Source organism: Leopardus geoffroyi, chromosome D1 (genome assembly GCF_018350155.1).
Source record: "Leopardus geoffroyi isolate Oge1 chromosome D1, O.geoffroyi_Oge1_pat1.0, whole genome shotgun sequence".
Lineage (NCBI taxonomy): Eukaryota > Metazoa > Chordata > Mammalia > Carnivora > Felidae > Leopardus > Leopardus geoffroyi.
The window spans coordinates 65,704,251-65,728,534 of record NC_059329.1 but is presented as its reverse complement, the minus strand read 5'-3'; the positions used below and the strand labels follow the sequence as shown (position 1 = coordinate 65,728,534).

Below are 24,284 nucleotides of genomic sequence, written 5' to 3'. Positions count from 1 at the left end.
AGTCACTTCACATAATAATTAACATAGCAAATTAAAAAATCTGTGCCCTTGGAAAAAAAGAGAGACCATTCAAAAAGTGTAAGTTCTTTTATTTGCCTATTCACACAGTGGCATATTCCCTGGAGGAGCATGAGATGGTAAGTTTGTTTCGGTTGTGTCAGGCATGATTCTTATATTTAACAATTTTTTATTTAAAAAATACAACCAAGTATTTCTTTTGGTATTCAACCAAAAAAAAAAAGAAAGAAATCTGTTAAAAATAAATCTGTGGAGAAACTGACTATATTAGTCTTAATTAAAGACAGTGTGTGTTGGTCTTCAATGTGGTATCTTCCTGAGGGATTTTCAAGGGTAATTTGGCTGAACATGATTTGTATATCTGTATATTTGAGAACTATCTGCAAAAGATGTTGACCTCACAGTATATATGTTAATGAAAGCTTGATCTCAGACCGCCAGTATCTGTGAGCCAACATTCAGGAACCACTGCACTTAATCATTGGATATTTAACTGGGTCAGAAGTCTAGGTCAGAGACAGACTTGGGAGCCATCATAGTGGGAATGGTAGATATAGCAATGGCCATCAGTATTTGGCTCCCAGAGAGCACAGAGTGAGAGAAAGAATCCTGAAGACAGAACTCTGAGAGACTCTGGCATTTAAAAGGCAAGTGGAAAAGGTATATCCCTCACATGAACCTGAAAACTAATTGCCAAAGAAGCTGTTGACTGTGTCATGGAGGTGAAGGGAGGAGGGTGCCGGTGTAGAGTGTTCAGCTGTGTCAAGTGCTATAGAATAGCTAGGCAAGCTGAGAACAGAATGTGACTTTTAGGACACCTTTAGTCCTTGACTTGCACCCCAAGACTCTGAGAAGTTGTTCATTAAACAAGAGAGAAAGGCTGAAATATCTAATGGTAACCAAAAGAAGAGGGAGGTGTTAATGGATGGGAGGAGGTCTTCAGTCAGTATCTTTCCTTCCCCCTCCCCCCCCCCTCCCAGGAGTCTGCTGGGACCTGCCTTGGAGAGGGAGAGGATGCAGCTAGGGTCAAGTCTTAGGTAACGGAGGAGAGGAGTAGACAGTACTGTGGGCTGAAGCTATCTGAGGAGCTAACAAGCCGTGGTTTTGAAATTCTGTAGTAGAGGGGATGGCTATTTGCAGTATGGAAAGGAGCAGGTGACTAGCTCAAGGGAAGCTGGGTCTTGGAAGTAGCTTCTGGCTGCAAATTGCCCTCCTTGTTCCACCTCAGAAGTGGTATGATTTTTTTGGAGGTCTCAGCCCTTCCTCTTCTAACGATGCACCTATCACCACCTGATTCCCTGACCCCCAAACAGCCCTGGGCATCACCCATCCACTGTTGAGCCCTTACTACCTGTTCAGAGCAGGAGCGCTTGCTAGGATGCGGGCATAATGGAGGCTCCAGAGGCTGAACAGGCACTCCATTCTGTGGTACTGGCAGATACTTCGCAAGGATGATAGGCTCCGGGGCTTGGAGGCCCAGGTTAAAAGCTCAGACCCTGGAGTCAGACAGCCTCGGTGAGTCCGGCCACTTGTCACTTCATCTCCCTGAGCTTCCATCTCCTCATTCATAAAATGGCACAATAGCTAGTAGCAGCATTGTGAAGATTAATGAGGTCCATGTGCAAGGTGTTTGACATAGCATCTGACACATCGCACCCTTTTTAGCTGTGGGATTTGTTACTGGTATGATTAGCAGGCACCGAGGCTGGGGTCTCTCAGACCATTTATCTCCTCATTTGAATGGTAAGTTTGGATCCACCTTGATACATTGCTTGGTAGCTGGTTTGTAGAGGAGGACCTCTGGTCTTTGCTGTTGCCCATGGCCATTCCCCCAATGAGGCGGTTGGAATCTAGTTCTGCTGAAATGACCCATGCTCTTGTTATCCACAGAAAATCCTTTGAGTTTGAGGATGCATCCAGTCTCCAGTCCCTGTACCCCTCTTCTCCCACTGAGAATGGTACTGAGAGCCAACCCAAGTTTGGATCCAAAAGCACTTTAGAAGAAAATGCCTATGAAGATATTGTGGGTAAGCTGTGTTAGAGGTGGCGGGCTGGCTTATCTCTGGGGGCTGCAGAACAGGAACAGGAGGGACACTCCCAGGTTCCACTTCATTCACTGGGGGCAGACATGGCCCAGCGTCTGGAACTTCTCAAGAAAATGGGCATCAGGGGAAGCATCTTGGAAAAGACTGAGCAGCTAAGAGATTAAAGCCTGACCTTGAATGAACTGAAACTGAGAGGGCTTCTGGGACCACAGTAAGGGGAAAACCATATCATTCCTTTTATTTTCAGAAGGCTTCCTTAGCTGTGTGTCTTTCCTTAGCTGTGTAATCTTAGGCAAATCACGTTTCTGAGGCCTGTTTCCTCTTATAAAGTGATGATGATGATATGTTAACAACAATAGTAATAATAATAATAATAATAATAATAATACCTCAAAGGATTATTGTTAGGATTCAATGAGATAAAATGTATATCAGAGTACCTAGCACAGTGCCTGGTCCTTAATATGTATCTCTTCTACTTTCTCTTAAAGTAAATGGTGTCAAGAAAGCATCTGGGATTTTATTCTGCTTGCATACTAACAAGTTTAGCCTTCCCTGGCTTCACAAATGCTGGCCGAAGACACAAGACTCTTGGATCACAGTCAAAGGACTTTATTACTCATGGCACAGCAGGCAGCACATGGGTCCCCTTGCTCCCAGGGCCCATGAGGCAGTGTGGAGGAGGTCCAGGTTGAAACTGCACTTACATGTGGGTCTGTGTGCCAGGAGGAACTTCAGGCTGACGGAACCCCAGTCTTTCCAGGGGGTGGCTAGCAAACATGCCCAACCTTTGCCCCACAAGGAGGTCTTGTTTTTATTATTCTGGCCAGGAAACAAACCTGCCTCTGCCCTGGAGGAAGACACTATCTCTACCTTCTGAGGTTGTTTGCTATACATCTTTGAAAAGACAGTCTGGATGGGTCCTTCCCCTTGCTCAAAAGTCAGAAATGTAAAATACCATGGAGAATTGTCCTTCAACAACTGGGAGGACTTGGTGTTGGCAAACTTGTGTTCCAGGGTCAACAAAAAACCGGTAGTCTAGGCTGCGTTGGGTTTATTTTGGGCTTTCATTTGAATCCTGGTCTCATTCTCTTTAGTGGGGCTTAAGTTTAGTTGGAATAAAGTATGTGTGAGTGTCACTCAAGAGAAGCAGTGTGCTTGTGCACTTGACCCCTCCTCTCTCATCTCTGGCTCTGTCTCATCTCTGTGTTAGGCCTTGAGGCTGGAGACCCTTGAAAGTTCTTAGTTAACATATTAGAGAGAAAAACGGCCCTAATGGAGAACCCTCCAGATTCTCCTAAGACTAGAGAATCGTAGGAAGAGGGGGTCGTCTATTCCCTCATTTGATCTTTGCCACCAGTTTCATAGTTTTCTCCTGATAACTTGCTGGGCCAGCATTTCTGGGGAAATAGCAGCAGTGCTTGGATCCACATAGGCACTGCTTCCCCAGGAGCAGAATATATAGTATATAGCCATCCAAAATTAGGTCATAACAGGAATACTGTGGGATTGAGGTCCCTAGAATAGCAAAAGGGTTTAGGGAGGGAGGCCTTTTCTCTTAACCCTGGGAAAAAGCATTGTACATATAGTCACCCAGAGTTGAGGTCAAGACCTGTGGGGATCAGCTCCATATCCCCATCTTCCTCCCCACTCCAGTTTCAGGATACATTTCTGTTTCCTCTAGCTTAGAAGAAACCAGAATGTGTTATTGCTGCCCAGGGCCCTCCAGAGCACCCAGTGTGGCTGCTGCAGTGGGCCAAGGAGGCTATGGTTCTTAGCCCCCCTCCCCCAGTAGACCAGGCACTGCCCACACTGTGATCCTCTTCTCTGAGAAGGCTTTGCAGCCCTTCTGTGCTGTCCTGTCATTTCAGGCAGGGAAATGTTTTGTATCAGCTGAACTGAAATAAGAGAAAGGGATGCTTCAACCATCTCTCCCTGTGCAGAGTTCCATGATCCAAGGCTCTGTCTGGGCTTGTTTGGGGACCATATCTGGTGGTACAGGGGGAGATGAGAATCTGAGGGGCACTGTCCTAGGAAACAGAACTGTTCTCTGGGCCTTCTTAGGTCAGGTTAGGGAGAAGAGGGAGAGAGAGGCAAGTATGTCTGGGTCTCAGTCTCTTCACTTAGTAGAGGGGACTTACTGCCACTTTGGGATGTTGTATGAGGAGGCAAAGAAATATAGGAGCAGCTTGGATGCTTCTTGAATGTGTGAGTTAGAGCTGGGGGTAAGGGCTGGTATGGGATGAGGTTGGAATTAGGGTGTATTCCTTAGCTGCTCACCTGGCTTCTGGATCTTTGGAGCATTATGCAGAGAGTACGGGAGGAGTACTCAGGAAAGTGTTAGAGGGAAGGCAGGGGAGTGACCCAGACACCTGGGTTTTGCTTCTGCTTTGTGGGGTGTGGGTGTAGTTAGTTCAGTGCCCTGGATATGGCTTCCTCCTTTGTATCCCCCACAACAGTGCTGTCTGAATTTCTAGACTTGACCAGGGAGGCTAGAGGGAAGTACAAGAGAGAATATCTCTCTCAGATTCTGGTTGATTTATCCCCTTCTCCTTCCCGGGAGACAGGCCCAAGAATTTGGACCCCCCCAGAGGCTTCACCAGGGCCTTTGTTGCTGTACTATGAATGTCAGTTTCACTTTTGCCTGGGATTGACCAGTGCCTAGGACTTCCCAGGAGCCTTCTCTCTGTTCTTGGCCCAGCCTGTGCTCTATGAGGTTAAGGTCGTTTCTGGTTCTGTTTGGATTAACGAACTCTTATGTTGCCTTGCTTGCACAGGGACAGACAAAGCTTTGTTTTGGGTGTGTGATAATGGGGCCGGCGGGGGGCAGGGAGCACCCACGTTAAATCTCCATCTTGGGGACCAGTTGATTGGATTGGAGTTTCTGGTCTGTTAGAGGTTGAGTATCAGTTGGCCCAGAAACTAACATGTCTTCTCTGTGAGCAGTGGACTTGAATGAGGGGCCTCAGGGAATTTGCTGGCCTCCTGCCCACACCAGGCATGATGCCTGGGGACCTGTGGTGGGATATTCCAAAACAGGCTGAGGTTTATCCTGCTAATTTGCAATAGAGGGGTTCAAAAATAAAGTTACTGTCTTTTTGCTTTCTGGGGCTGTTAATTCTCGCCTGTCCAATTTGACATCTGCCCCTGAAGATGCTGCTATTCTACAAAGCCTTATAATCATTTGCATTTTGAGCCTGACACTTAAAAATGCACCCAAGGAAGCAGCTTGTTAGGGAGTTATGTGGAGTGGCCTCGGCGCCTGACCAGGGAGCCTGGACTGCATTCCTGCAGAGGTTCCCACTCCCATCAGCTAGTTGGGGCTGAGGGAGAGTTTCCAGGAACTTGAACGGGATGGGAGCTGGGGACAGAGCCAGTTAGCCTGACTGCAAAGTGTTTTGAACCTCTGTTCTTTCTGCCTTCTTCTCTTATTTGTCCCCAGGCAGGAAGGTAGTAAGGAACATAGGGCACCTAACAGCATTGAGGCTGCAATCCAGAGTGTGTTGTGGGGGATTTGGGCCTTTATCCTGGCCCTCTCTCCACCTTGGGAAGGAGGGGGAAAAAGCTGAGAACCAGGAGAAACAGCTGGTTCAAACCGGGAGAGGTTTTGACAGGGAAGCTGTAGACTGGGCCCTAATCAGGGTGTGGTCAGGAAGCTTAGGATTGTGTTGGGAGAAATTCTCAGTGCCTATGCATATTCACACACATTTCGTCCCTAACTGGTTCTTCCAGTGTGTGTGTGTGTGTGTGTGTGTGTGTGTGTGTGTGTGTGTGTGTGTGTTGAGTGAGTGCTGTTTGGTACATGTGGTTAATGACCAAAGTTGCTGTGGGGAGAAATGGGGGCAGGGCTGGGTGGGTGGGGTGGGTTTCTTCCTTTGAGAGGATCAGTGTGATAAGTTTGGTCTCTGACAAGCCCCTTTAAAACAGTGCAAAGCAGAAATTCTTGGCGATGCCCTTGTTCCATATCTCATCAGCAAAGCTGGGAAGGGCTGAGACCTCTGGCTTCCCCAGCTGGGCTTGATGTGATGGGGCTGCTCAGGTCCAGGCTTCTGGGGAAGAGGGCCTACCTCTTTTCCCACTCCTAGGGCATTGTGGTGCAGACCACCCTTGAGGAAGCTGTGTGAGTGGGAATGCAGGTAAAAGTCTGGTGTCTACCAGGCTTCCTGTCTCCCACCCATGCCCCTGCTAAATCTTTCCCATACTAACTCAGCTGTAGCTTCTCCAGCCTTGCTGTTGTCTTGTTTCCCCAGAGGGAGTTCGGAGCCCTTTTCCCCAACCCTCCTCGTCTCCCAATTCTGAGCCATTGCTTCGGGGTTAATTTTCTCTTGGCAGGTTCAGGTGTGGTTCTACTCAGGGCCTGCTTGGTCTCTGCATATTCCCATCCCCTGGGCACCCTTAGTCCCTGGAAAAAATGACTGGGGGTATGTCCCCTGAGACAGTTCCAAAACAGTGGCCAGAAACAGTCTTGGAAGTCAAGAGTAGCAGGTGAACTAGGGCTGTGAAGGCCCAGCTAAGGGTGGGGAGGCAGGGCTTGGTCCAGCAGTCATTTCCTGGAGAAGGGATTAGTGGCCTGCTTATATCAGAGAGGATTTTAAGCATTGCTGAAGAAGAAAGAAGCTGGTGTTAAGGCTGGGAAGACAGGAGGGACATTGAGGCTTTCCTGAAATTTTGTTTCCAGAGGCAATACTAGTATTGAGACCCTGGTGTTCCCAACTGTTTTCTTGTCACTGATGTGTATCAACATTGTACTTCTATTACTTCCCTGGACCTCAGTCCCTTGTATCTATTTCTGAGAGCTTTGGATTTTATATCAGTTTTCAAGGCTCTGATTCTTGGGGAAGAAAGAAGGAAGAGAAGGAAGGTGAGAGGGAGAAGAAAGGAATGAGGGAAGGATGGAGGAAAGAGGGTTTGTGTTGGGAGTCATGTCATGGCACTCTATTACGAAGTTTAGAAACATCTGTCTAAAGCAGTCGTTCTTAATGGGGCAGGGGAGTAATACAACCATCCACCCATCCTTCCTTCCTTCCTTCCTTCCCTCCCTCCCTCCCTCCCTCCCTCTTTCGTTCCATACATTCATCCATCCATTCACCCATCCGTGCATTTATCCATCTGCTCAGGGGACATTTGAGAGTGTCTGGAGACATTTCTGGTTATTACAACAGAGGTGATGCTACTGTCATGTAGTGGATTGAGGCCAAGGTTGCTGCTGAACATCTTACAAATGCACAGGAAAGGCTACCACCACAACCAAGAATTTCCCAGCCCCAAATGTCAGTAGTTTGGAGAAACTCTGATCTAAAGGACTTGAGAGACAAGGTCATCCTGTTGGTTTGAGGGATGATGATAAGGACTTTGGCTGGTCATCCAGGTCAAGGCAGTTTGGATTTGATGAGCTTGGAATAAATGTTCTTCCTGCCCCCATCTGAGCAGTGATGCTCTGGTCCTGTTTCCCACTATCAGGAAGATTGTGTCCTGGCATTCTTGATTCCTTGATCCACCCACCTCATCAATACAGAATATATTTTGGAGGGAGACCAAGAAGTACTGAGTCTCTCCTGACTCCTCTCTAAGTGCCTAGAGTAGGGTAGGCTGGATGCCAGGTTTGATACTTGGCTTCTTGAGGCAGGGTTGCTGGGCCAGCTCTGCTTAGTCAGGACTCTGGAATGGAGACAAGTCATATTCATAGCATGACTGTGTTACAGGAAAACTCCGCTCAATTGCTGGGGACTCTGCGTGGTGCTCGGAATCACTTCATCCAGTCCCAAATCCTTTCTTGACCCATTGTTGACTCAAGTTCAAGAGATTCGCGTTGCTCCCATGGCACCCTTCCTTCACATCTCTTCCCTCCCCCTACCTCTGTTGAATGCATTTCCTAAATTCATTGTGGTTTTTCATGATAATAATAAATAGATCCCCCCAGTCTGGGGGATTTTGAGGGGGGTGACTGCAGATTCCCCCAGTTTGGGGGAAACTGAGAATTCTGTAAGCATATAGGGATTAGTTTTTCTTTTGTGTTCCATCCCAGGAAAGCTTACACTGTCAGTGGCCTTGTTTCTAGTCATATGGCTCTTTATTCTGCCTGCTCCCTGAGAAGTGGTATTTGAATTCCTCCCGGGTGTGAGGCACATCCAGGCATCTGCAGGGCTCAGCAGTCACTAGGCTCCATTCTGGTGCTGACCAGGGAAAAGAGGAGTGAGGCCTGTTCTCTTCATGTATGCTACCCCCAGCACAGTCTAATGCTGGTCACTGGTGCCTAGGTCCCACGTCCCAGACAGGGGCATTGATGTGGCAGGGAGGATATGGAAAGACAAGGAAAAGAGGAGCAGGGGGCTGTATTCACTCACAGTGCCCACAGATCCGTTGCAGGCTTGAGCCAGGACTGACCTGGCTCATGATGTTATTGGAGTGTAGCAACGTCCAGGTATGGTTGTAGGGACGTTGTAGGCAGGTATGGCTATGGGTAGGAGTTGCTTTTATGGGCAGGGACTGTGCTGTCAACTTCCCGAGGTTTGCTCGTAGTGACAGTACAGTGCCTACTGCCAGGGTTTTAAGAATTGCTCCTGAAAAGCAAAAACTCCCCACCCTCACCCCTAGGCCCAGGCTGCTGTCAGGCCTTTCACACCTCCCTATGTCATAGCAGGAGGGCTTATTCCAAAAGGGGAGTGAAGATCAATCTGTTTTTCCAGGTCAGCAGTAGAGGAATTAGAGTGACACTGTAATGAGAGCAGTACGTTGAGCAGATCGTTACCGAAATCTCACTACTTGACTGACAGTGTTCTGGTGTGGGGGTTATCTGTGGACCGGATGGTAGACCTGCCCTGAAAGAGCGGTGCATGGTAGAGTGATTGAGAGGGAAGCCTGGGAGCGCCTTGCTCCTTATAGTTCATCAGTGTTCCTCCATGCCCATCCCGCAGAGTGGTCTTCGGGGAGCATTGCTAATGGGACAGCCTGGTGACCTCTGAAAGCCTTTCCTACCTTGAACTGTATATCTCTGGGGCTTTCACGGCAGAGGAACTGGAGCCAAGGAACGACGCCTGGTGTTGGCTTTGTCCTCTGGCTGGGTGCAGGCAGGGGTAGCTGAGCCAGTCTTGTGCAATCTCTGAATTTATAAAGCAGAGGCCAGACAAGGCTGAGCTGAAGTGAGGGTGGGGGTGGGGGGGTTCGCTTCTGGTTTTGGAGCCGGGATCTGTTTGTAGCCTCCCCACTGCAGACGGGCAGCTGTATGACTCATGGGCTAAAGGGCCAGGCAGAAGCCATTCTCTTTGGTTCACAGGAATCCTGCTTGTTTATTTGTGAGTGCATGTGTTTCCTCCTTCCCTTCTCCCCGTCTCTAACTTCTCCCCCTCTGCAGGAGATCTACCCAAGGAGAATCCATACGAGGATGTGGACTTAAAGAGCCGAAGAGCAGGACGAAAATCCCAGCAACTGTCTGAAAACTCCTTGGATTCTTTGCACAGGATGTGGGGTCCTCAGGACAGGAAGTACAACAACCCACCCACTCAGGTAACTGCAGCCCTGACTTGAGCCAGTGCGAGGGCCACAGGAGAGGCCTGTCCCACCAGGGTTTGGGCCCACTTCCACTCACACTCTTTCCCTCATAGTGCTTGACAAAGGAGGTGACCTCAGGAAAGGCCTCTGCATGCAGGGACTAATGTCATGTCAGAATCCTCACGGGGAAGTGAGGCATGCCCTTGGGGCACCCTGCCCCATGCTCTTCCCTTCACTGCTTGAGCTCTGAGCTGCAACACCAAGGCATGAGCCTCTGCCGCCTCCTGTCTTATCATTGTTCCTGCTCCCCTTCTGTGGGTAACAGAAAGATGGGGTCCCTGGTTGGAGTCCTGATATTCTGCAGCTCTGGCAGAAATGATCTCAGTACTGGCATTTGGGGGCCAGGCATAGGCCCAAGAACCAGATTTGGAGAGCTAGACGCGTGTCTACCAGACCTTGAGCCACTTGTGTTGGAGGAAATAAGAGTGAATCTTTAAGGACTGACAGAAGGCAGAATGAGAAAAAAGATGGAGTCAAAGGAGGCCCTTAGACTCTAGCTCATTCTGGCCTTATCTGGGGTGGACAGGAAGCAGGAGAATGGACCTACCCAGGCAATTCGAATTTTCTTTGCAAATGGAGGGACCTGGATATTTTGTAACATTGGCTAGAGAATACAGAAATTTCTTCTGGTTTTGGAACGATGTAGTCATTTTTATACAAGAGTCACCTTTCTAATGTGCTGTATTCAAACAGGCTTCCACTGAACTTATGTTGCCAGACTGGTTGGGTGGGAAGAGGGCCTTGGGGGACGGAAGGAAGGAGGACTTAACTGAAGAGTGATGAGAGGGAATTCCAGATGCAGACAGTGGGTAGGAGGCAGGCCGAGTTGGCAGGGGTGCTGCCTTTCTAGCAGTGAGCTGGGTCTGCAAAGAGTAAGGTGCCCTGTTGGGAGGAGTGTTGGTCTAGATGGAGAGAGTAGATCAGGGCCAGGGAGGGGCAGCTGGGTGAAGGCAACTGGCTATGAGGCCCACCTTGCCAGGCTTTGATAGATAGCGAGAGCCCAGAGCCCTTCTGTTTTTCTTGGAAGAAGTAAGCAGGACCAGGCTGTCATGTGGATTATGGCTCCTGCTAAAGAAGCCTTTTAGGGCTGGATTGGGGGCTCGGGGTTGGTGGGAGGTTGGGGTGGGGGGAGACTAGCTCCATCAGCCAGGCTGAATAATGAGCAAAGTCTAAGCCTTGCCCCAAAGCTCACAAGGAGCCCCCAGAATTCCTGCTTGGCCTTATCTTTTCACTCAGATGAGAGCCCAGTTTTCTTAGCCTCTGCTTTCTTTTTTTCTGGCAGAGGTGGTTCAGCTTCCTTTGTAGAAGCATGTATCTAATCTAGCCCTGACCTGCTGATTAGCAGCTGAGGTCTTAAAAGAGGAAACCCAGGCAGAGGGAAATTCCAGGATGGGATTCGGGGGAGCCAGGGATGCCAGCCAAGGCATGTGGTGAACCCCTCTCCCATGTCTTCTCTCCCATGCCAGCTGTCCCTGAAACCCAACAGCCAGTCCCTGCGCAGTGGGAACTGGTCAGAAAGAAAGAGCCACCGGCTGCCACGATTACCCAAAAGGCACAGCCATGACGACATGCTGCTGCTGGCTCAGCTGAGCCTGCCGTCTTCACCCTCTAGCCTTAATGAGGACAGCCTCAGCACCACAAGTGAGCTGCTGTCCAGCCGAAGGGCTCGCCGCATTCCCAAGGTAGCCTCCCCAGAGGAGCCAACCGGGGCTGGGCAGGTGGGTGGGCAGGTGGGCAGCTCTTCCCTCCCTCCCTCCCTTCCTTCCTTCCTTCCTTCCTTCCCTAATCTGGGGCTACTTCCTCAATTCTCCTTGAATAAATTCTGGGTCCTCACGCTGGCCCTTTCTCCTTCATCTGGTTAATTCTCTATCTTATTACCAAAGATGCATTAATGAGTAATGAATGAGTGCACAGATATTAGGGCAAGGACAGGCTAGCCTCTCCCCCAGGGAGCACTCTATGCCATTGAATGAATGGAAACCAGTCCTTTAGGAGACTCCCCATTAGTGAGTTGGGGTGTGCATTTGGAGATCTCTGCACACATTAAACACTTCCAGGCTTTGAAGGACCTAGGACTCAAACATGAGTCTTCCTTTCTCTGACTCTCAGAATTGAGAGTTTTCAGCAATGATTTGCACACACAGGCAGTCAGACCCAAATCCCCAGCCCAAAGCTGCAGGATTTAGCCAAATGGTATTTTTAGCTTGCAAACAATGCTTGGGTATATTGGGAATTTAGCTCCTTCCTGTCGGGGCCCCAGGTTATAGCCTAGAGGGAAAGGCTCGAATCTTTGTTCCTGTTATTATGTCTGAGGAGCTCTTTGTCTCCTTTGGTTCAGTGACTCTGGGGACCCAGAAGCTCCCATCCTGTCTAGTTTGATCACAGTTCCTTCCTCTAGGGAGCTAAGTTTAACATAGTTGCACATTGGGGCAGGAGACCAGTTAGGGGATGAGGTAAAGAGCAACCAGACAGTCTGCACTCAGGGTCAGTGCAGCAGGGAGACCAGTACCGGGCCCAGTGTCAGGAGGGCAGAAAGCTTGCACCTGAGGGAATGAATGGGCTACTAATCAGCCTTCTTGGAAGTAGAGGCAACTGGTTACCTCACCAGGGTTACCTCACCCTCCCTGCTTTTCTCACCCAGCTTGTCCAAAGAATTAACTCCATCTACAACGCCAAGAGGGGAAAGAAGAGGTTAAAAAAGCTGTCTATGTCCAGCATTGAGACAGCATCACTGAGAGGTAGGCCTTGATATCTGAGCTGGTTCAGGTATCTGGGGCCCTTGGACGTTAGGAATGGGGAGAGGCACGGACTTGCCTCAATTTACCCTTCTTTGGGCTGATCACAGGATTCTGCTGCCTTCTAGGAGGGTAGAGTCCTGCCAAGAAGTAGCACATAGAAGGGGAGGGCCAAAGAGGGAAGGAAGCCATGGGATGGGTTAGTTCAGGCTTTGGGCTGCACGGCCCTGATTAGGGAGGTGGGTGTGGGAATCTGCTTCTGGCAAAAGGAAAGGCCGGGCTTATAGAGCTCTGTGGTCTGTTTCCCATTTCAAATCTTCGCGTCCTGGAGGCAAGCCCTGTGTTCCAGACCTATAGGCCTCTCTTCTGGTTCAGCCTCCAGCTCAGGCCTTCAGCAGCTTTCCCCAGATCAGGACTGGGTGGAGAGGGGTTTGTATAGCAGTTAGCACCTTCAGTTTGAACTCAGGGGACCCTGGGCCCATAGAAGCCCAGACTAGGTATGATCCATCCCTTGTGAGGATAGCTAGGAGGGGGGCATGGAGAACATTGGCTGTGGGGCGGTGGCTCAGCAAGCGTGCACTCCTGCTGTTACTTTTCCAGATGAGAATAGTGAGAGCGAGAGCGACTCTGACGACAGGTTCAAAGGTGAGGTGTGGCTCCCCAAGAACACGGAACCCCTTCCCAGCCCTCTCTGTAGGGACTCGCCCCCCTCCCTCTACACATATAGTTCCAACGTCCCCATTTGGCCTGCTTTGGAGAGGCAACAGGCAGGCAGGATAGCAGCCAACAGAGCAAGGAACTATAGGGGAGCCTCTCCTACTGCGTGCAAGGCAGCCCTGCCAAGTTGAACTCAGACAGCCCCCTTCACCTGGACTTCCACAAGGTGTCGTCCCCGAGAGTTAGGTGCTAGATTTGCCTGGTAAATGCTGCAAATCTGGAGGTTTAGAGGTGGGTTTAGAAGATTGCAAGTACCTCTTCTGGCTTAAGAAACGTGCCACGGTCTGAGGAAAACTGGTCCTCTGGAGGCCCCAAAGCCACTCACCCCCCATATCCATAGAGAGGAGGCCTGCCACCTCCCTGAAAAGGTTTTGGGAACTTCCTGTTCTGGCAGCCTTGGACAAATGTCTGTTCTTTCTCTACTGGGAAACCTGCCTAGACTTTCCTGGATGGTTATAGTATGTGGAACCTAGCTCCTTCCTTCCCTTCTCTACTGGTTCCCCCAGGCATGTGGGCAAGTGGACTTTGGGTCAGGAAACTGGGACAAAGGGTCCGGGTCCAAGGACTCTTGAGAGGGGTCCAGGATGAAGCCTCCATGGAGGTCCACGTTTTCTCATGTTGACACTAGGCAGAGGTAGGTAGGTGCAGTGATACACGCCTGGGTTTGCTGGGCTCAAGCAGTCTTGCCAGCCCCAGCCCAGCCTCCAGAGGCTCCAGTAGTAGCTCCCTGAGGCAGGGTAGGGCCTTTGCACAGGCGTAGATACATTGTTCCTGCCACTTCTCCCCCAAAACCTGCCTAGACAGGGCATCAGACCAGGCTCCCGCACTTAGAGGTGGTCCACAGAGGCAGAGCCTGAGAGGGAGGCTGATGTGGAATCTGTGAGGGTCCAGCCTGCCTGTCCCCTGACCTGTGACCTGCCCCCAGCCCACACACAGCGCCTAGTCCACATCCAGTCGATGCTGAAGCGTGCGCCCAGCTATCGGACCCTGGAGCTGGAACTGCTTGAGTGGCAAGAGCGGGAGCTTTTTGAGTACTTTGTGGTGGTGTCCCTCAAGAAGAAGCCATCTCGAAACACCTACCTCCCTGAAGTCTCCTACCAGTTTCCCAAGGTGAGGCCATCTCTCCCTCCTCCCATCCCCTCCTCTAGCACCTTCTGTCTTCCTGGCCCATCTGTGCAGCAAGAGAGATCCTGGTCCTGCTGCAGTCACTCCCCTCACTGCAACAGCCCTGAGCATAGATCCTGCTAGCCAGCAGGGAACAGAGGGCTTCAGGGGGTGTGGGTTTGGGTCAGTGCTTGTTCAGAGCATGAGGGTGGAGAGAACACCTCCCAGTATGCTTAGAATGAAATCCAGAACTTTTATAAGGTTGGCAAAGGGCCTGAGGAAGGGCCCCCAGGTACTTCTACTATTTTATTTCTTTTTTTTTAAACCATTTTATTGAGACCTAATTCACATACTGTATAATTCAGCCAGTTAAAGTATACAGTTCAATGACTTTTAGTATATTCAGAGTTGTACAATTAGAACATTTTTATCACCTCAAAAAGAAACCCTGTACCAATGAGTTGTCCCTCCCCATCCCCTACCTACCTTCCCTCTTACCACACCTTCTCTGCCCATCACCAGCCAGCCAACCTGGCCTCCTTTCTCTCTGCCTCTGCCTGGAATGTTCTTTCTTCAGCTCTGCACATGGCTGCCAGCTCTTTTTCATTCCTCATTCTCTGCCCATATAGTACCTCTTCCAGGAGATCTTTCCAAATACCTAAGACATCCCTTCCCCTGCCTGGTTCTGTCTGTCATATCTCCCTATTTATTTCCTTTGCAGCACCGTCTGAAATTTTGTTGTTGAGTATCTCACCCTCCTGACTAGAATGTGCAGGGACAGGGACCTTGCCCATGTTGTTTTCCATCGGTAGCCCCAGAGCATGACACAGGGCCAGGTGCCACAGAAAAGCGCTCATTTGGCACATATTGAATGAATAAATGATGACTCAGCCCACACCCAGACCTCGCTGTAAGAATCGGGAATGGGAACAGGATTGCTGAGAAGCAGAAGCATGCCAGTTGGTAGGATGCCATCTAGAGCTCTCAGGGGAGGAGACGCTTCTCAGCCACCCCCCCACCACCTCCAGGATCCACGTCTTCTCTGGTCTATCTCTCCCTATATTTCTCTCCCCATAGCTGGACCGACCCACCAAGCAGATGCGGGAGGCAGAGGAGAGGCTCAAGGCCATTCCCCAGTTTTGTTTCCCTGATGCCAAGGACTGGCTTCCTGTGTCAGAGTATAGCAGGTGAGGCCTGGCCTGGTCTGGCTGGAGGCAGGAAGGAGCAGAATCTCCTTTACCTCCATAGCAGGGGCAACTGCATGGGGCACACCCAAGTCCCAGCCTGCTCTCTTACAGCAACCTAGCCCTTCACCCCTCCTTGGGAGGGCATTCCCTCTTCTTGGGTGCTATTTCCTGGGTCCTCTGATGCTTCCCTGATGCCAGACCCCTCCCTATTCCAGTGAGACTTTCTCTTTCATGCTGACTGGGGAAGATGGCAGCAGACGCTTTGGCTACTGCAGGCGCTTACTGGTGAGTAGGGCCATTCAGTCCTTGTGGGGCTGGGCCACATGTGTGTATAAGTGTGTGTGCATGCATCTTCTTCAACTCTAGCTTGTATGAGAGCCTACATTCTGCTTCCTCGTATGCTCCATGATGCCACCGCAGAGCACACGTGCACACACACACACACACACGGTCTCACACACTCACAAGGAGGAGGCACTCCTGGGATGGCAGGACTCAGAATGACCCCTTTGATCAGGCCCCAGGATCTAAGATAATCTGCAATAAGAGGAGAGAGTGAATCACCTTCTACTGGGCTGTCATATGTTTTTAACTTTCCTACACTTTTTCTTCTCATTCATTTCCCTCGGGCTTCTGGGCTCTGATTGCTGATGCTAGACTGAAGGATCATATCTCTTCAGCAGTATGTGTGTGCATCAGACAGGGGTGGAGGACAACCTTCCTCATGCCCATACTGGCCAGCCTGATGTGAGGAAGAATCCTGTCTGTGGTCTGATAGTGTTGGAGGCTGAGGAGGGACAGAGCAGTACCTTCCCTGGGATTCTGGGAGAGATGCCTTGAACACAGGAGAAAGGGAAGGTTTTGAAAATATAAGCCATGTTATATAGAGAGAAGCCCTTCCCCAAACCCCTTCCCGTAGTTCTGAGAAATAGACTGAGGTAAGGTAAAGAGAGTCCTGTTACACTCCTCCCTGAAGTTCACTAGGGATGTTGTTGGTTTGGGGTGTCAGCAGTGTTTAAGGGTCCCCATGCCTTAGTGGGACAAGGACTCACTAGATGCCAGTCCAGGGGCAGGACTCACTAGATGCCAGTCCTAGGCAAAGGTAATGTATAGGAGGGACCCCAAACGATGGATTCTGGGTCATTCATTCATTCATTCATTCCGAAACATGTACCATACTCCTGTTGAGGGTCAGGCAGCATGTTAAAGGCACAAAAAGATGAGTTAGACATGAATCCAACCCAATCCTCAAGGAATTTTAGATAGTCTAGTAGAGGAGGTAGAACTTTCGACATAGAAGGGAAGACAAAGGGAATGAATTATTATTTAGGACCTATTATGTTCCAGGCTAGATGCTTTAAGTATGTCATCTTTTTTGATCCTTTTCATAGTCCATGAGGTATTATTATGGCAGTTCTATAGATTAAGAAATGGAATGACTTGCCCAGGGTCACACAGCCAGTGAGAGACAGAGTCAGGATTGACCCTAAGTTCTTGAATACCAAGTCTGATATTCTTGGATCACCCCAAAGGGTAGTCCGGGGGGAAGGGATATTTGAATATTGAATGCCCAGTGAGTAGGGCTAAGGGAATGTGGAGCAGTATGGATGCCAGGTGGGGAGCCAGGCAGAGTCCAGCATGCCCCAGGTTCACCTGGGCCTGGAGAGGAATGTTCCAAAGGCTGCCTTTGCAGGAATAGTGATGGAGCAGAGCCTCTCCTTTGCAGCGGGCCTGCTGCCCCCAGGGAAGAGCGTGTTTGTCCTGGCGTGCTCAGAGAGGGCCTGGGCTGGGTCCCTGCCAAGGGGGCTGGCACTAGCTCGGCATTCCTGTAGATTGGACACAATGATTCTAACCCAAATCCCACATACTTGATTTAATCACTTGGGGCTTTAGGGGAGGCGGGGGAGAGGGAAAGAGAGAGGAGTGAGTTTCAGGCCTAATATGGACAAAAACAGATTCTGCCTTCTCTTTAGATCTGTGACGTGTGGCCAGCAGGTTTGGAAACTGAAATAGACCCATCTGCATTTGCTTAGCAGCCTGCATGAGGGGCCAGCACCTGCTGCTCTGCTCCCTCCCTACTTGGCCTTGCCAGGCACTCAGGCCTCTGAGCCAGAGGCAGCCACAGAGTCCTGCCAGCCCCTGGCTGGAGAAGTAGACTCCTGTGGACTCATCCCAGCCTGCATTTGGGGTCTTCAGGCCCGGGGAGCTCTTAATGCACATCTCCTCCAGCCAGTCACCTTTTCAGTCTCCTTTTTCCTTCGTTCACCGCTGGTAGCATACCTCTATTGTGTCTTTGTGTCCCTTTCCCTTCTGTCCTGTCAGAAGGCAGCATGCTTTAGAGATAAGACAGCAAATCAGAGGCCAAAAGAGACTCCTGGCTCCATGACTTTTAGATGCATGCCCTTGGGCAATGGCTTAATATTTTTGTAACTCAGTTTACTCATCTATAAAATGCAGATGATAGTGCCTGAGTCACAAGGTATAGTGCCTGAGTCACAAGCCCAGGATTCACATATGGTAAATATTCAGTAAATAGTACTTTACTGCCCTTATCTATTTTCAGTTTGCCTTACTAGAATGGGATGGATCAAGGAAGGAAGGAAAGGGGAATCTAGAATAGGAATGTTTTAGAATGTCCCCTGTGAGCCGCAGAGGACTACACGGCTTGCTCCTAAGAATGTACACAAGTCCCTCTCGTTATCATTGCATCCTCTGGATTCCCAGCCTTAGAGATGTAAATCTATGAGTCACCCTAAAGCTTCTGCCATACTGCTTAATCCTTTGCCAGTCTCTGTCCGTGTCCTCCTGGAAGGAGCTTAGCAGGAGTCTGGCACCTTGGGCTGGAAGACCCAGCAAAGGCTGAAGCCTGCCCCCCAAGAGTGTCAGCCTTTCCAGACCTGGGGCCTGGTTGAGTAGAGGTTTAGTGGGATCTTGGAGTCTTCCAGTAGGAGAGCAGTCCTTAGTCTTCAGTTCCCAAGGAAAAGCAGCCAGATGTGGTCATCATGCATTCTCTGTATCTGTCTCTCTCTCCTCTGCCTCGTCCCGACCCAGCCAAGTGGGAAAGGGCCTCGGCTGCCAGAAGTATACTGTGTCATCAGCCGCCTTGGCTGCTTCGGCTTGTTTTCCAAGGTAAGAGGGCTCCGGCTTACTTCCCTCCCCTTTCCCCCAGCGGACAGCTCCCTTAGGAGTATCAGCAGCCAGCTTAGATGAGAAAACCACCTGTGTGTGTGAGTGAGTGAGTGAGTGAGCTCGAGAGAAAGAGAATGCAAGAGCAATAGAGCAGGCTCTCTGACTCCTTCCTGTTCTCAAGCCTGACTTCCCAGCTGTCCAGCTGGCATCTCCCCAGCTCCTTGTACCAGCCTGGTCTGCCAGTGTCATAGCTGTCCCTAGGCCATGGGAAGAGCCAGAGTCCTTGGGGAAGCAAAGTGCCCAGGGAACCAACTCCCAAGTGGTGTTTCCTTTGCCCAGCTCCTGGGTGTGAGGCAAGGATGAGTTAATGAGCAGAGCAGTCACTGAGTGCAAGGGAAGCAGGAAGGGTAGAGTGTAAATCTGCTGGTGAGACAGTCCTCCTGTCCCCCAGCTTTTGGCCCCAGCTGGTCAGATGCCAGGGCACCCTCTTCTCTGCCCAGGAGGTAGGGAAAGGGCAGTGCCCTGATACCCTTCCTTTTTGGACTGCTGGTGGTGGGCACAGGTCCTCGATGAGGTGGAGCGCCGGCGTGGGATCTCTGCCGCCTTGGTCTATCCCTTCATGAGAAGTCTCATGGAGTCGCCCTTCCCTGCCCCGGGGAAGACCATCAAAGTGAAGACATTTCTTCCAGGTGCTGGCAATGAGGTAGGGATTTCTGCTGCCTCTTCTCTCACACAATGGATGGGGGCTGGAGCAAGGCCTGCTGAGCCAATGCTGCAGTCCCCAGGAGGGGCAGAGCATGGCCCCTTCCTTGCTCTCCATGTGTGTGCACCTAATCAGTAGGGACTGGAGAAGTGAATGACAGAACTGTAATTGGGGCCCAACTCCCTGCAGCTGCAAGGGGGCCTTCCCTGACCTGCTTGGACTCCACTGCATTCCACCTGCCCTCCTTTAATTCATTCATCAGGGATTTCCTGGTAATGTTCTCTCACAGTCAGGGATCGCGCCACACCTGGGAGCAGTCATGAAGTTGACGTGGGACACAGCTCTGAGCTTGTGGGGTTCGTAATCTAGTGGGAGAGACCAATAGTAAATACATACACACGCGTTTAAATAGTTTCTAAAGTGTTAAGTGCCAAGTGCAAGCACAGGAGTGAGAGTGTGTAACAGGGGATCTGCTTTAGGTTTGGGGGGCTAGGGAAGGCCTCCTCTGAAGAAGTGACTAAGGTGAGTAGAGTAAGCTAAATGAAGTGGAGGAGGGAGACTGAAAGAGAAGGGTGTGGATGGGACGTTATTCCAGGTAGAGAGGGAACGGCGCGGGCAAAGGCTTATGTTGGGAAAGTGACAAGGAACTGAAAACAGGTCGAGATGGTCTAAAGGGTGGTGAGCAGGGTGTGATAGGAAGCAAGGGCCACGTCACAGTGTGCCTGCTAGGCCAAGGTGAGGATTTTGGATGTCATCTAAAGCAGGGTTATAAGATCTGAGATGTTCTTTTAAAAGCTCACTCTGGCTGCTATGGAGATAATGGATGGGAGTGAAAACAGGGAGACCAGCTAAGCTCCTGTATGGTATTACAGGCAAGAGATGATAGTAGCTAGGATTAAGGAGTGGTAGAAAAATGAGGAGAAGTAGGTGGAGTTGAGATGTGTTTTAGAATTAGGACCAGTTTGAGTGGAAATAAATGTTAGGGAGATTTTAAGGCTAACTCCCAGCTTTCTCGCTTGAGTGACAGGGTAGATGATGGAGTGCTGCCTGTAGGGGGAGCAGGCTCTGAAGAGGAAGAGGAGGAAGTGGATCTTGTACGTGTTGTTTAAGATACCTGTGAGGCACCCGAGAGAAGATCCTCCTCAGACCTGGGGAACTCCAACATTTAGGGGTCCTGCAGCGGAAGAGTAGCCACCCTCAGGAGTGAGAAGACAGGAAGAATAGCAGGCCGTGGCTTGGAAGCCAAGAAGGGGGCATCTCCAGAAGGAAGGGGTGATCAGGTGAGGTCAGGGTGAGGAATGGCAAGATGCCATGAGGAATGGCAATGACAAGAGTGGATTTCAGTGGAGCCGGGGCCAGGGACCCAGACGCCTGAGTGGAGTGAGTAGAGAAGTGAATTGGAGTGAGAAAGTGGGAATAGACTGCGTGGACATCTCTTCAAGACGCTTGGTGATGAAGAGAACTAGGGAAGGGGACAGTCAGTGGTTGAAAGGGGGCTCCAGATGGTTGTCTTGAGGCTGGTGGGAATGGCCCAGCTGAGGCAGAGGTGAAAGAAGCAGGGAGGGAGAGGACCCTCTGTCGCCCAGGAGGTGGCAGGGCTGTGGGATCTGGGGAGGGACTGACTTTCATTAGGAGAAATAGTCACTTCCTTGTGGGTTGGCAGGAAGGGCCATGGCTCGTAGATTTTGGATTCTCCTCTGGCGGCTTCGGTTTTCTCAAAATGGAAAAGAAGGCCATTTGAGAGTGAGAGGTGGGTGCTGGGTTCTAGCAGAGGGAAGAAGAAATGGCTTAGTTGCTGCAGAGTGGGAGAGGGTCTGACTGTAGAAACACAGGGTACTGCCGGTGGCGCAAATGCCATTTCAGGGCTTTCTCTTGGCCTCTTTTCAACCACCCTCGTTTGGAGGGACTTTAGGCTTCTTGAGGGGTCTGGCGCAAGATGGCCAGCCTTGCCCTGATGGGAGATCCCAGCAGCCTGCCTGGGAGCCCTTCGGGATGGCCCCACCCTCACCAGCCTCATTTCTCAGCACTCTGACTTGAATTGCTTACTGTCGCTGAACCCTGCTTCCTTTTGCCTTGAACACTCTTCCCTTCTCTCATTAGACAGCCCAAGTGAAGTATCTTGTGCTCTGAGCCACTGCCCTGACCCCTTCCTGTCTCAGCTGGGGTCTCGCCCTTCCTCTGGGCCCTCTGGACCCCCGTACAGATGTGAAGCATAGCTTCCTCCGTTCTGACACCAATCTCACAGCTGTGGTTGTTTAGACCCGCTGGACTGTGACCCTCGAGGGCAGGGGTGAGTGAGAGGAGGCCCAGGCCCCATGAGCTGCTTTTGTGCATTCTCACACCCTGGAGGAGGGACCCCAGGGGGTAGTGGGAGTGTGAAGCTGCACTGCAGAGCAGAGCCTGCTGGACTGCATGCAGACTCCTGGGGGTGGAGCGGTGTGGGAGAGCGTCGCTGTGACTTCTGGGGTGGGGCAAGCACAAGTGGGGTGCGGGGGCCTCTGGGGAAACTGTGGTATGGGATTCCTTGTGTGTGCACGGCATCGTGCTCACCACTGGGCCTTCTGGGAGTTCACCATCCGGTGGGAAAGATAGCATGCACCCATCGCTAGGGCAGCTTGTGCCAGGTCTCTGGGACCTGGAGAGATGAGTACTGAGCTAGGACTTTGAACTTCCCTTGCTTAGACCCTGAGAAATACATGAGATGATATGGGGCTCTAAAGGGGCTCTAAGAGGGAATTCATTTTTCACCCTGCTTATCAGGAGGCCTGCACCTCCTTGCTGCCCGCATGCGCTGAGAGACTGAGGAGACTCTGCAGGCCCCTGTGACAGCTGCTTTGGCATGGCCTGGGCATCAGCAGTTTCTCCTGCTCTCACAGCTAGGGTCAATTGCTATCCTTCACCCTTTGGATTGCCCTCAGGGAAGTGGCTTTCTGTGCCACAGCAGTGACCTTGGGAGTGGCCTTGCAGCACCCTGGAGGGAGGACAGCTAGGTCTGGCCCAGATACAGAAAGTCCTGCTTCCTGGCACTGTTGTGGAATAGCCAGCCCTTTCCTTGTGTTTTCCTTGTCACTGGCACAGAGATTAGACAGGCTGGCAGAGATAGAGGCCAGAATGGTAGGACAAACATGACCTCTGGAAGGAAACTCTAACAGGAAAGGGAGAGGACATGACAACAAGGACACTAGCATTGGCTTTCAAGAGGTGGCAGTCAGGGATACAGAGATGCTGCCCTTCCTAGGGCCTGGGGAGCAGCGATTGGTTGTGGGGTCTGGTCAGCGTGGATGCCAAGACCTTTGTTTGGGGAGATGGACAAGGGGGCGAGGGTACCCCACAGATAAAGCTGTGTGGTCCCCTCATTCTCCTTATCTGTAAGAATAGTCACCTCTCCTCCTTTTCCTGAGAGCCTGATGGATGGCCCATCAACTCCTTCCTTCTGGAGCCTCCTTCATCATCCAGTTTGCCCCAGTGCTCAGAGGATAGGTGTCTAAGTACTGTGGTCTGAGAGGAGACAGAGACTGGGTCTTACTGCATGGTGGGGTAGATTAGAGACCTGGAAAAGGGAAGGTGGGGAGAGAAACCTCCAGCCTGTCACTTTGTATAGGACCCGGCGTGACACCCACCTGGCCTGCCTAGACCCACTTTCCCCCTTGCTCTCCTGCAGGTGTTAGAGCTGCGGCGGCCCATGGACTCCCGGCTGGAGCATGTGGACTTTGAGTGCCTCTTTACCTGTCTCAGTGTGCGCCAACTCATCCGAATCTTTGCCTCGCTGCTGCTGGAGCGTCGGGTCATTTTTGTGGCAGATAAGCTCAGGTAGGGCCCAGCAGGGTAAGGGGAAGAAGAGGGGGAAGGCACATCCACTAATTAATCTGACATGTATTTATGAGCCCTGGTATATGCCAGCTACTGTGGTATTGGTGTGGTAGGATTGAGAACCCAAGGGAGGACTTGGCCTGAGGGAAGAGGTGGGACATTTGTTCTTTTGCCCCAGCCAAGTGTGCAGATACAGATACATTTTATGGAGAAAGGTAGAGTAAGGAGATTTCTGGCTGATGGCTGCACTTCCTCTGAAAGGGCAGACAAGGCCATCTCTGTGGGATGCTGAGTTTGAGGAGAGGTATGAATTCTAGGCAGAACCACTGTGAGGAAGGGCCAAGGGCACTGACTAGAGGTAGGAGGAGTAATGCTGAGCCCCCCAGGGAGGAACCAGTTAGGGCATCACCTGCAGAGGACAATTGATTGGCATGACTCAGGGCCAGGCACTTGGGGATTTGTGGACAAGGACAAGGTGAGGCACTGAGGGTGCTGGGGAGGAGACTGGTTGCAGGAAGGTTGTCTAGTCAAACTAGGAAAGGGAAAAAATGTCCAGAGACAGGAGGTGCCTGTGAGGCAGGGCAGCTGGTTTAGGGTGAGTAAGAAAAGAGCTGGTTGGATCATAGGTCTTGGTCAGAAATGTTGACATTTATGATTTTACAGGTAGAGAAGTTCTAGATGCCAAGATCTGGTTGTGGCCATGGGAGGGGTGTTGTGGAAGGAGCTGAACTCTTCTAGGCAGTCAGGATTTAAAAGAAAATGTCTCAGTCCATTCAAGCTGCTGTGACAAAATACCAGACTGAGTGGCTTGTAAACAACAGAAATGTATTTCTCAGTTCTAAAGGCTGGGCGTCCAAGATCAGGGCACCAACGCGGTTGTGTTCTGGTGAGGGCCTGCTTCTTGGTTCACAGCTCGTGCCTTCTCACTGTGTCCTCATGTGGTGGAAGGGGCAAGGGAGCTCTATGGGTCTGTTTTATAAGGACATGCATCCCATTCATGAAGGCCCCACCCTCATGACCTGAGTACCTCCCAAAGGCCCCACCTCCTAACACTATCATATTTGGGTTTTGGATTTCAGCATTGGAATTTTGGGCACAAATATTTAAACCATAGAGTATGTGTGGGGAGTGGACAGGCAGGGAAAGGATGAGATCTTGGCAACACATTGTGTATTTTTTTGGTCAAAGAATCCATCACAGGAAGAAGTGGTTTCTTTAGATGGGTAGAATTAATTCAGTCATTTGGACATTTGTTAACCTACCTGCTTTGTGCCATACCACGTGCCAG

The 24,284-nt window shown here is 50.7% G+C and overlaps 1 protein-coding gene across 12 annotated transcripts in view; it reads left to right on the top strand.

Moving 5' to 3' along the window:
* Positions 1-24,284, top strand: part of DENND2B (DENN domain containing 2B) — a 178,809-nt gene that overhangs the window by 147,292 nt on the left and 7,233 nt on the right. For 11 of the 12 annotated variants that reach the window (XM_045484420.1, XM_045484419.1, XM_045484415.1 and 8 more), the window contains 11 exons: positions 1,909-2,045; positions 9,415-9,566; positions 11,078-11,293; positions 12,253-12,349; positions 12,947-12,991; positions 13,989-14,173; positions 15,245-15,354; positions 15,570-15,639; positions 18,406-18,483; positions 19,046-19,186; positions 22,848-22,996. In XM_045484420.1, coding sequence (XP_045340376.1) covers positions 1,909-2,045; positions 9,415-9,566; positions 11,078-11,293; positions 12,253-12,349; positions 12,947-12,991; positions 13,989-14,173; positions 15,245-15,354; positions 15,570-15,639; positions 18,406-18,483; positions 19,046-19,186; positions 22,848-22,996 — 1,380 coding nt within the window. The remainder of the gene's footprint in view (positions 1-1,908; positions 2,046-9,414; positions 9,567-11,077; positions 11,294-12,252; positions 12,350-12,946; positions 12,992-13,988; positions 14,174-15,244; positions 15,355-15,569; positions 15,640-18,405; positions 18,484-19,045; positions 19,187-22,847; positions 22,997-24,284) is intronic. The other variant, XM_045484422.1, reaches the window with a different exon arrangement.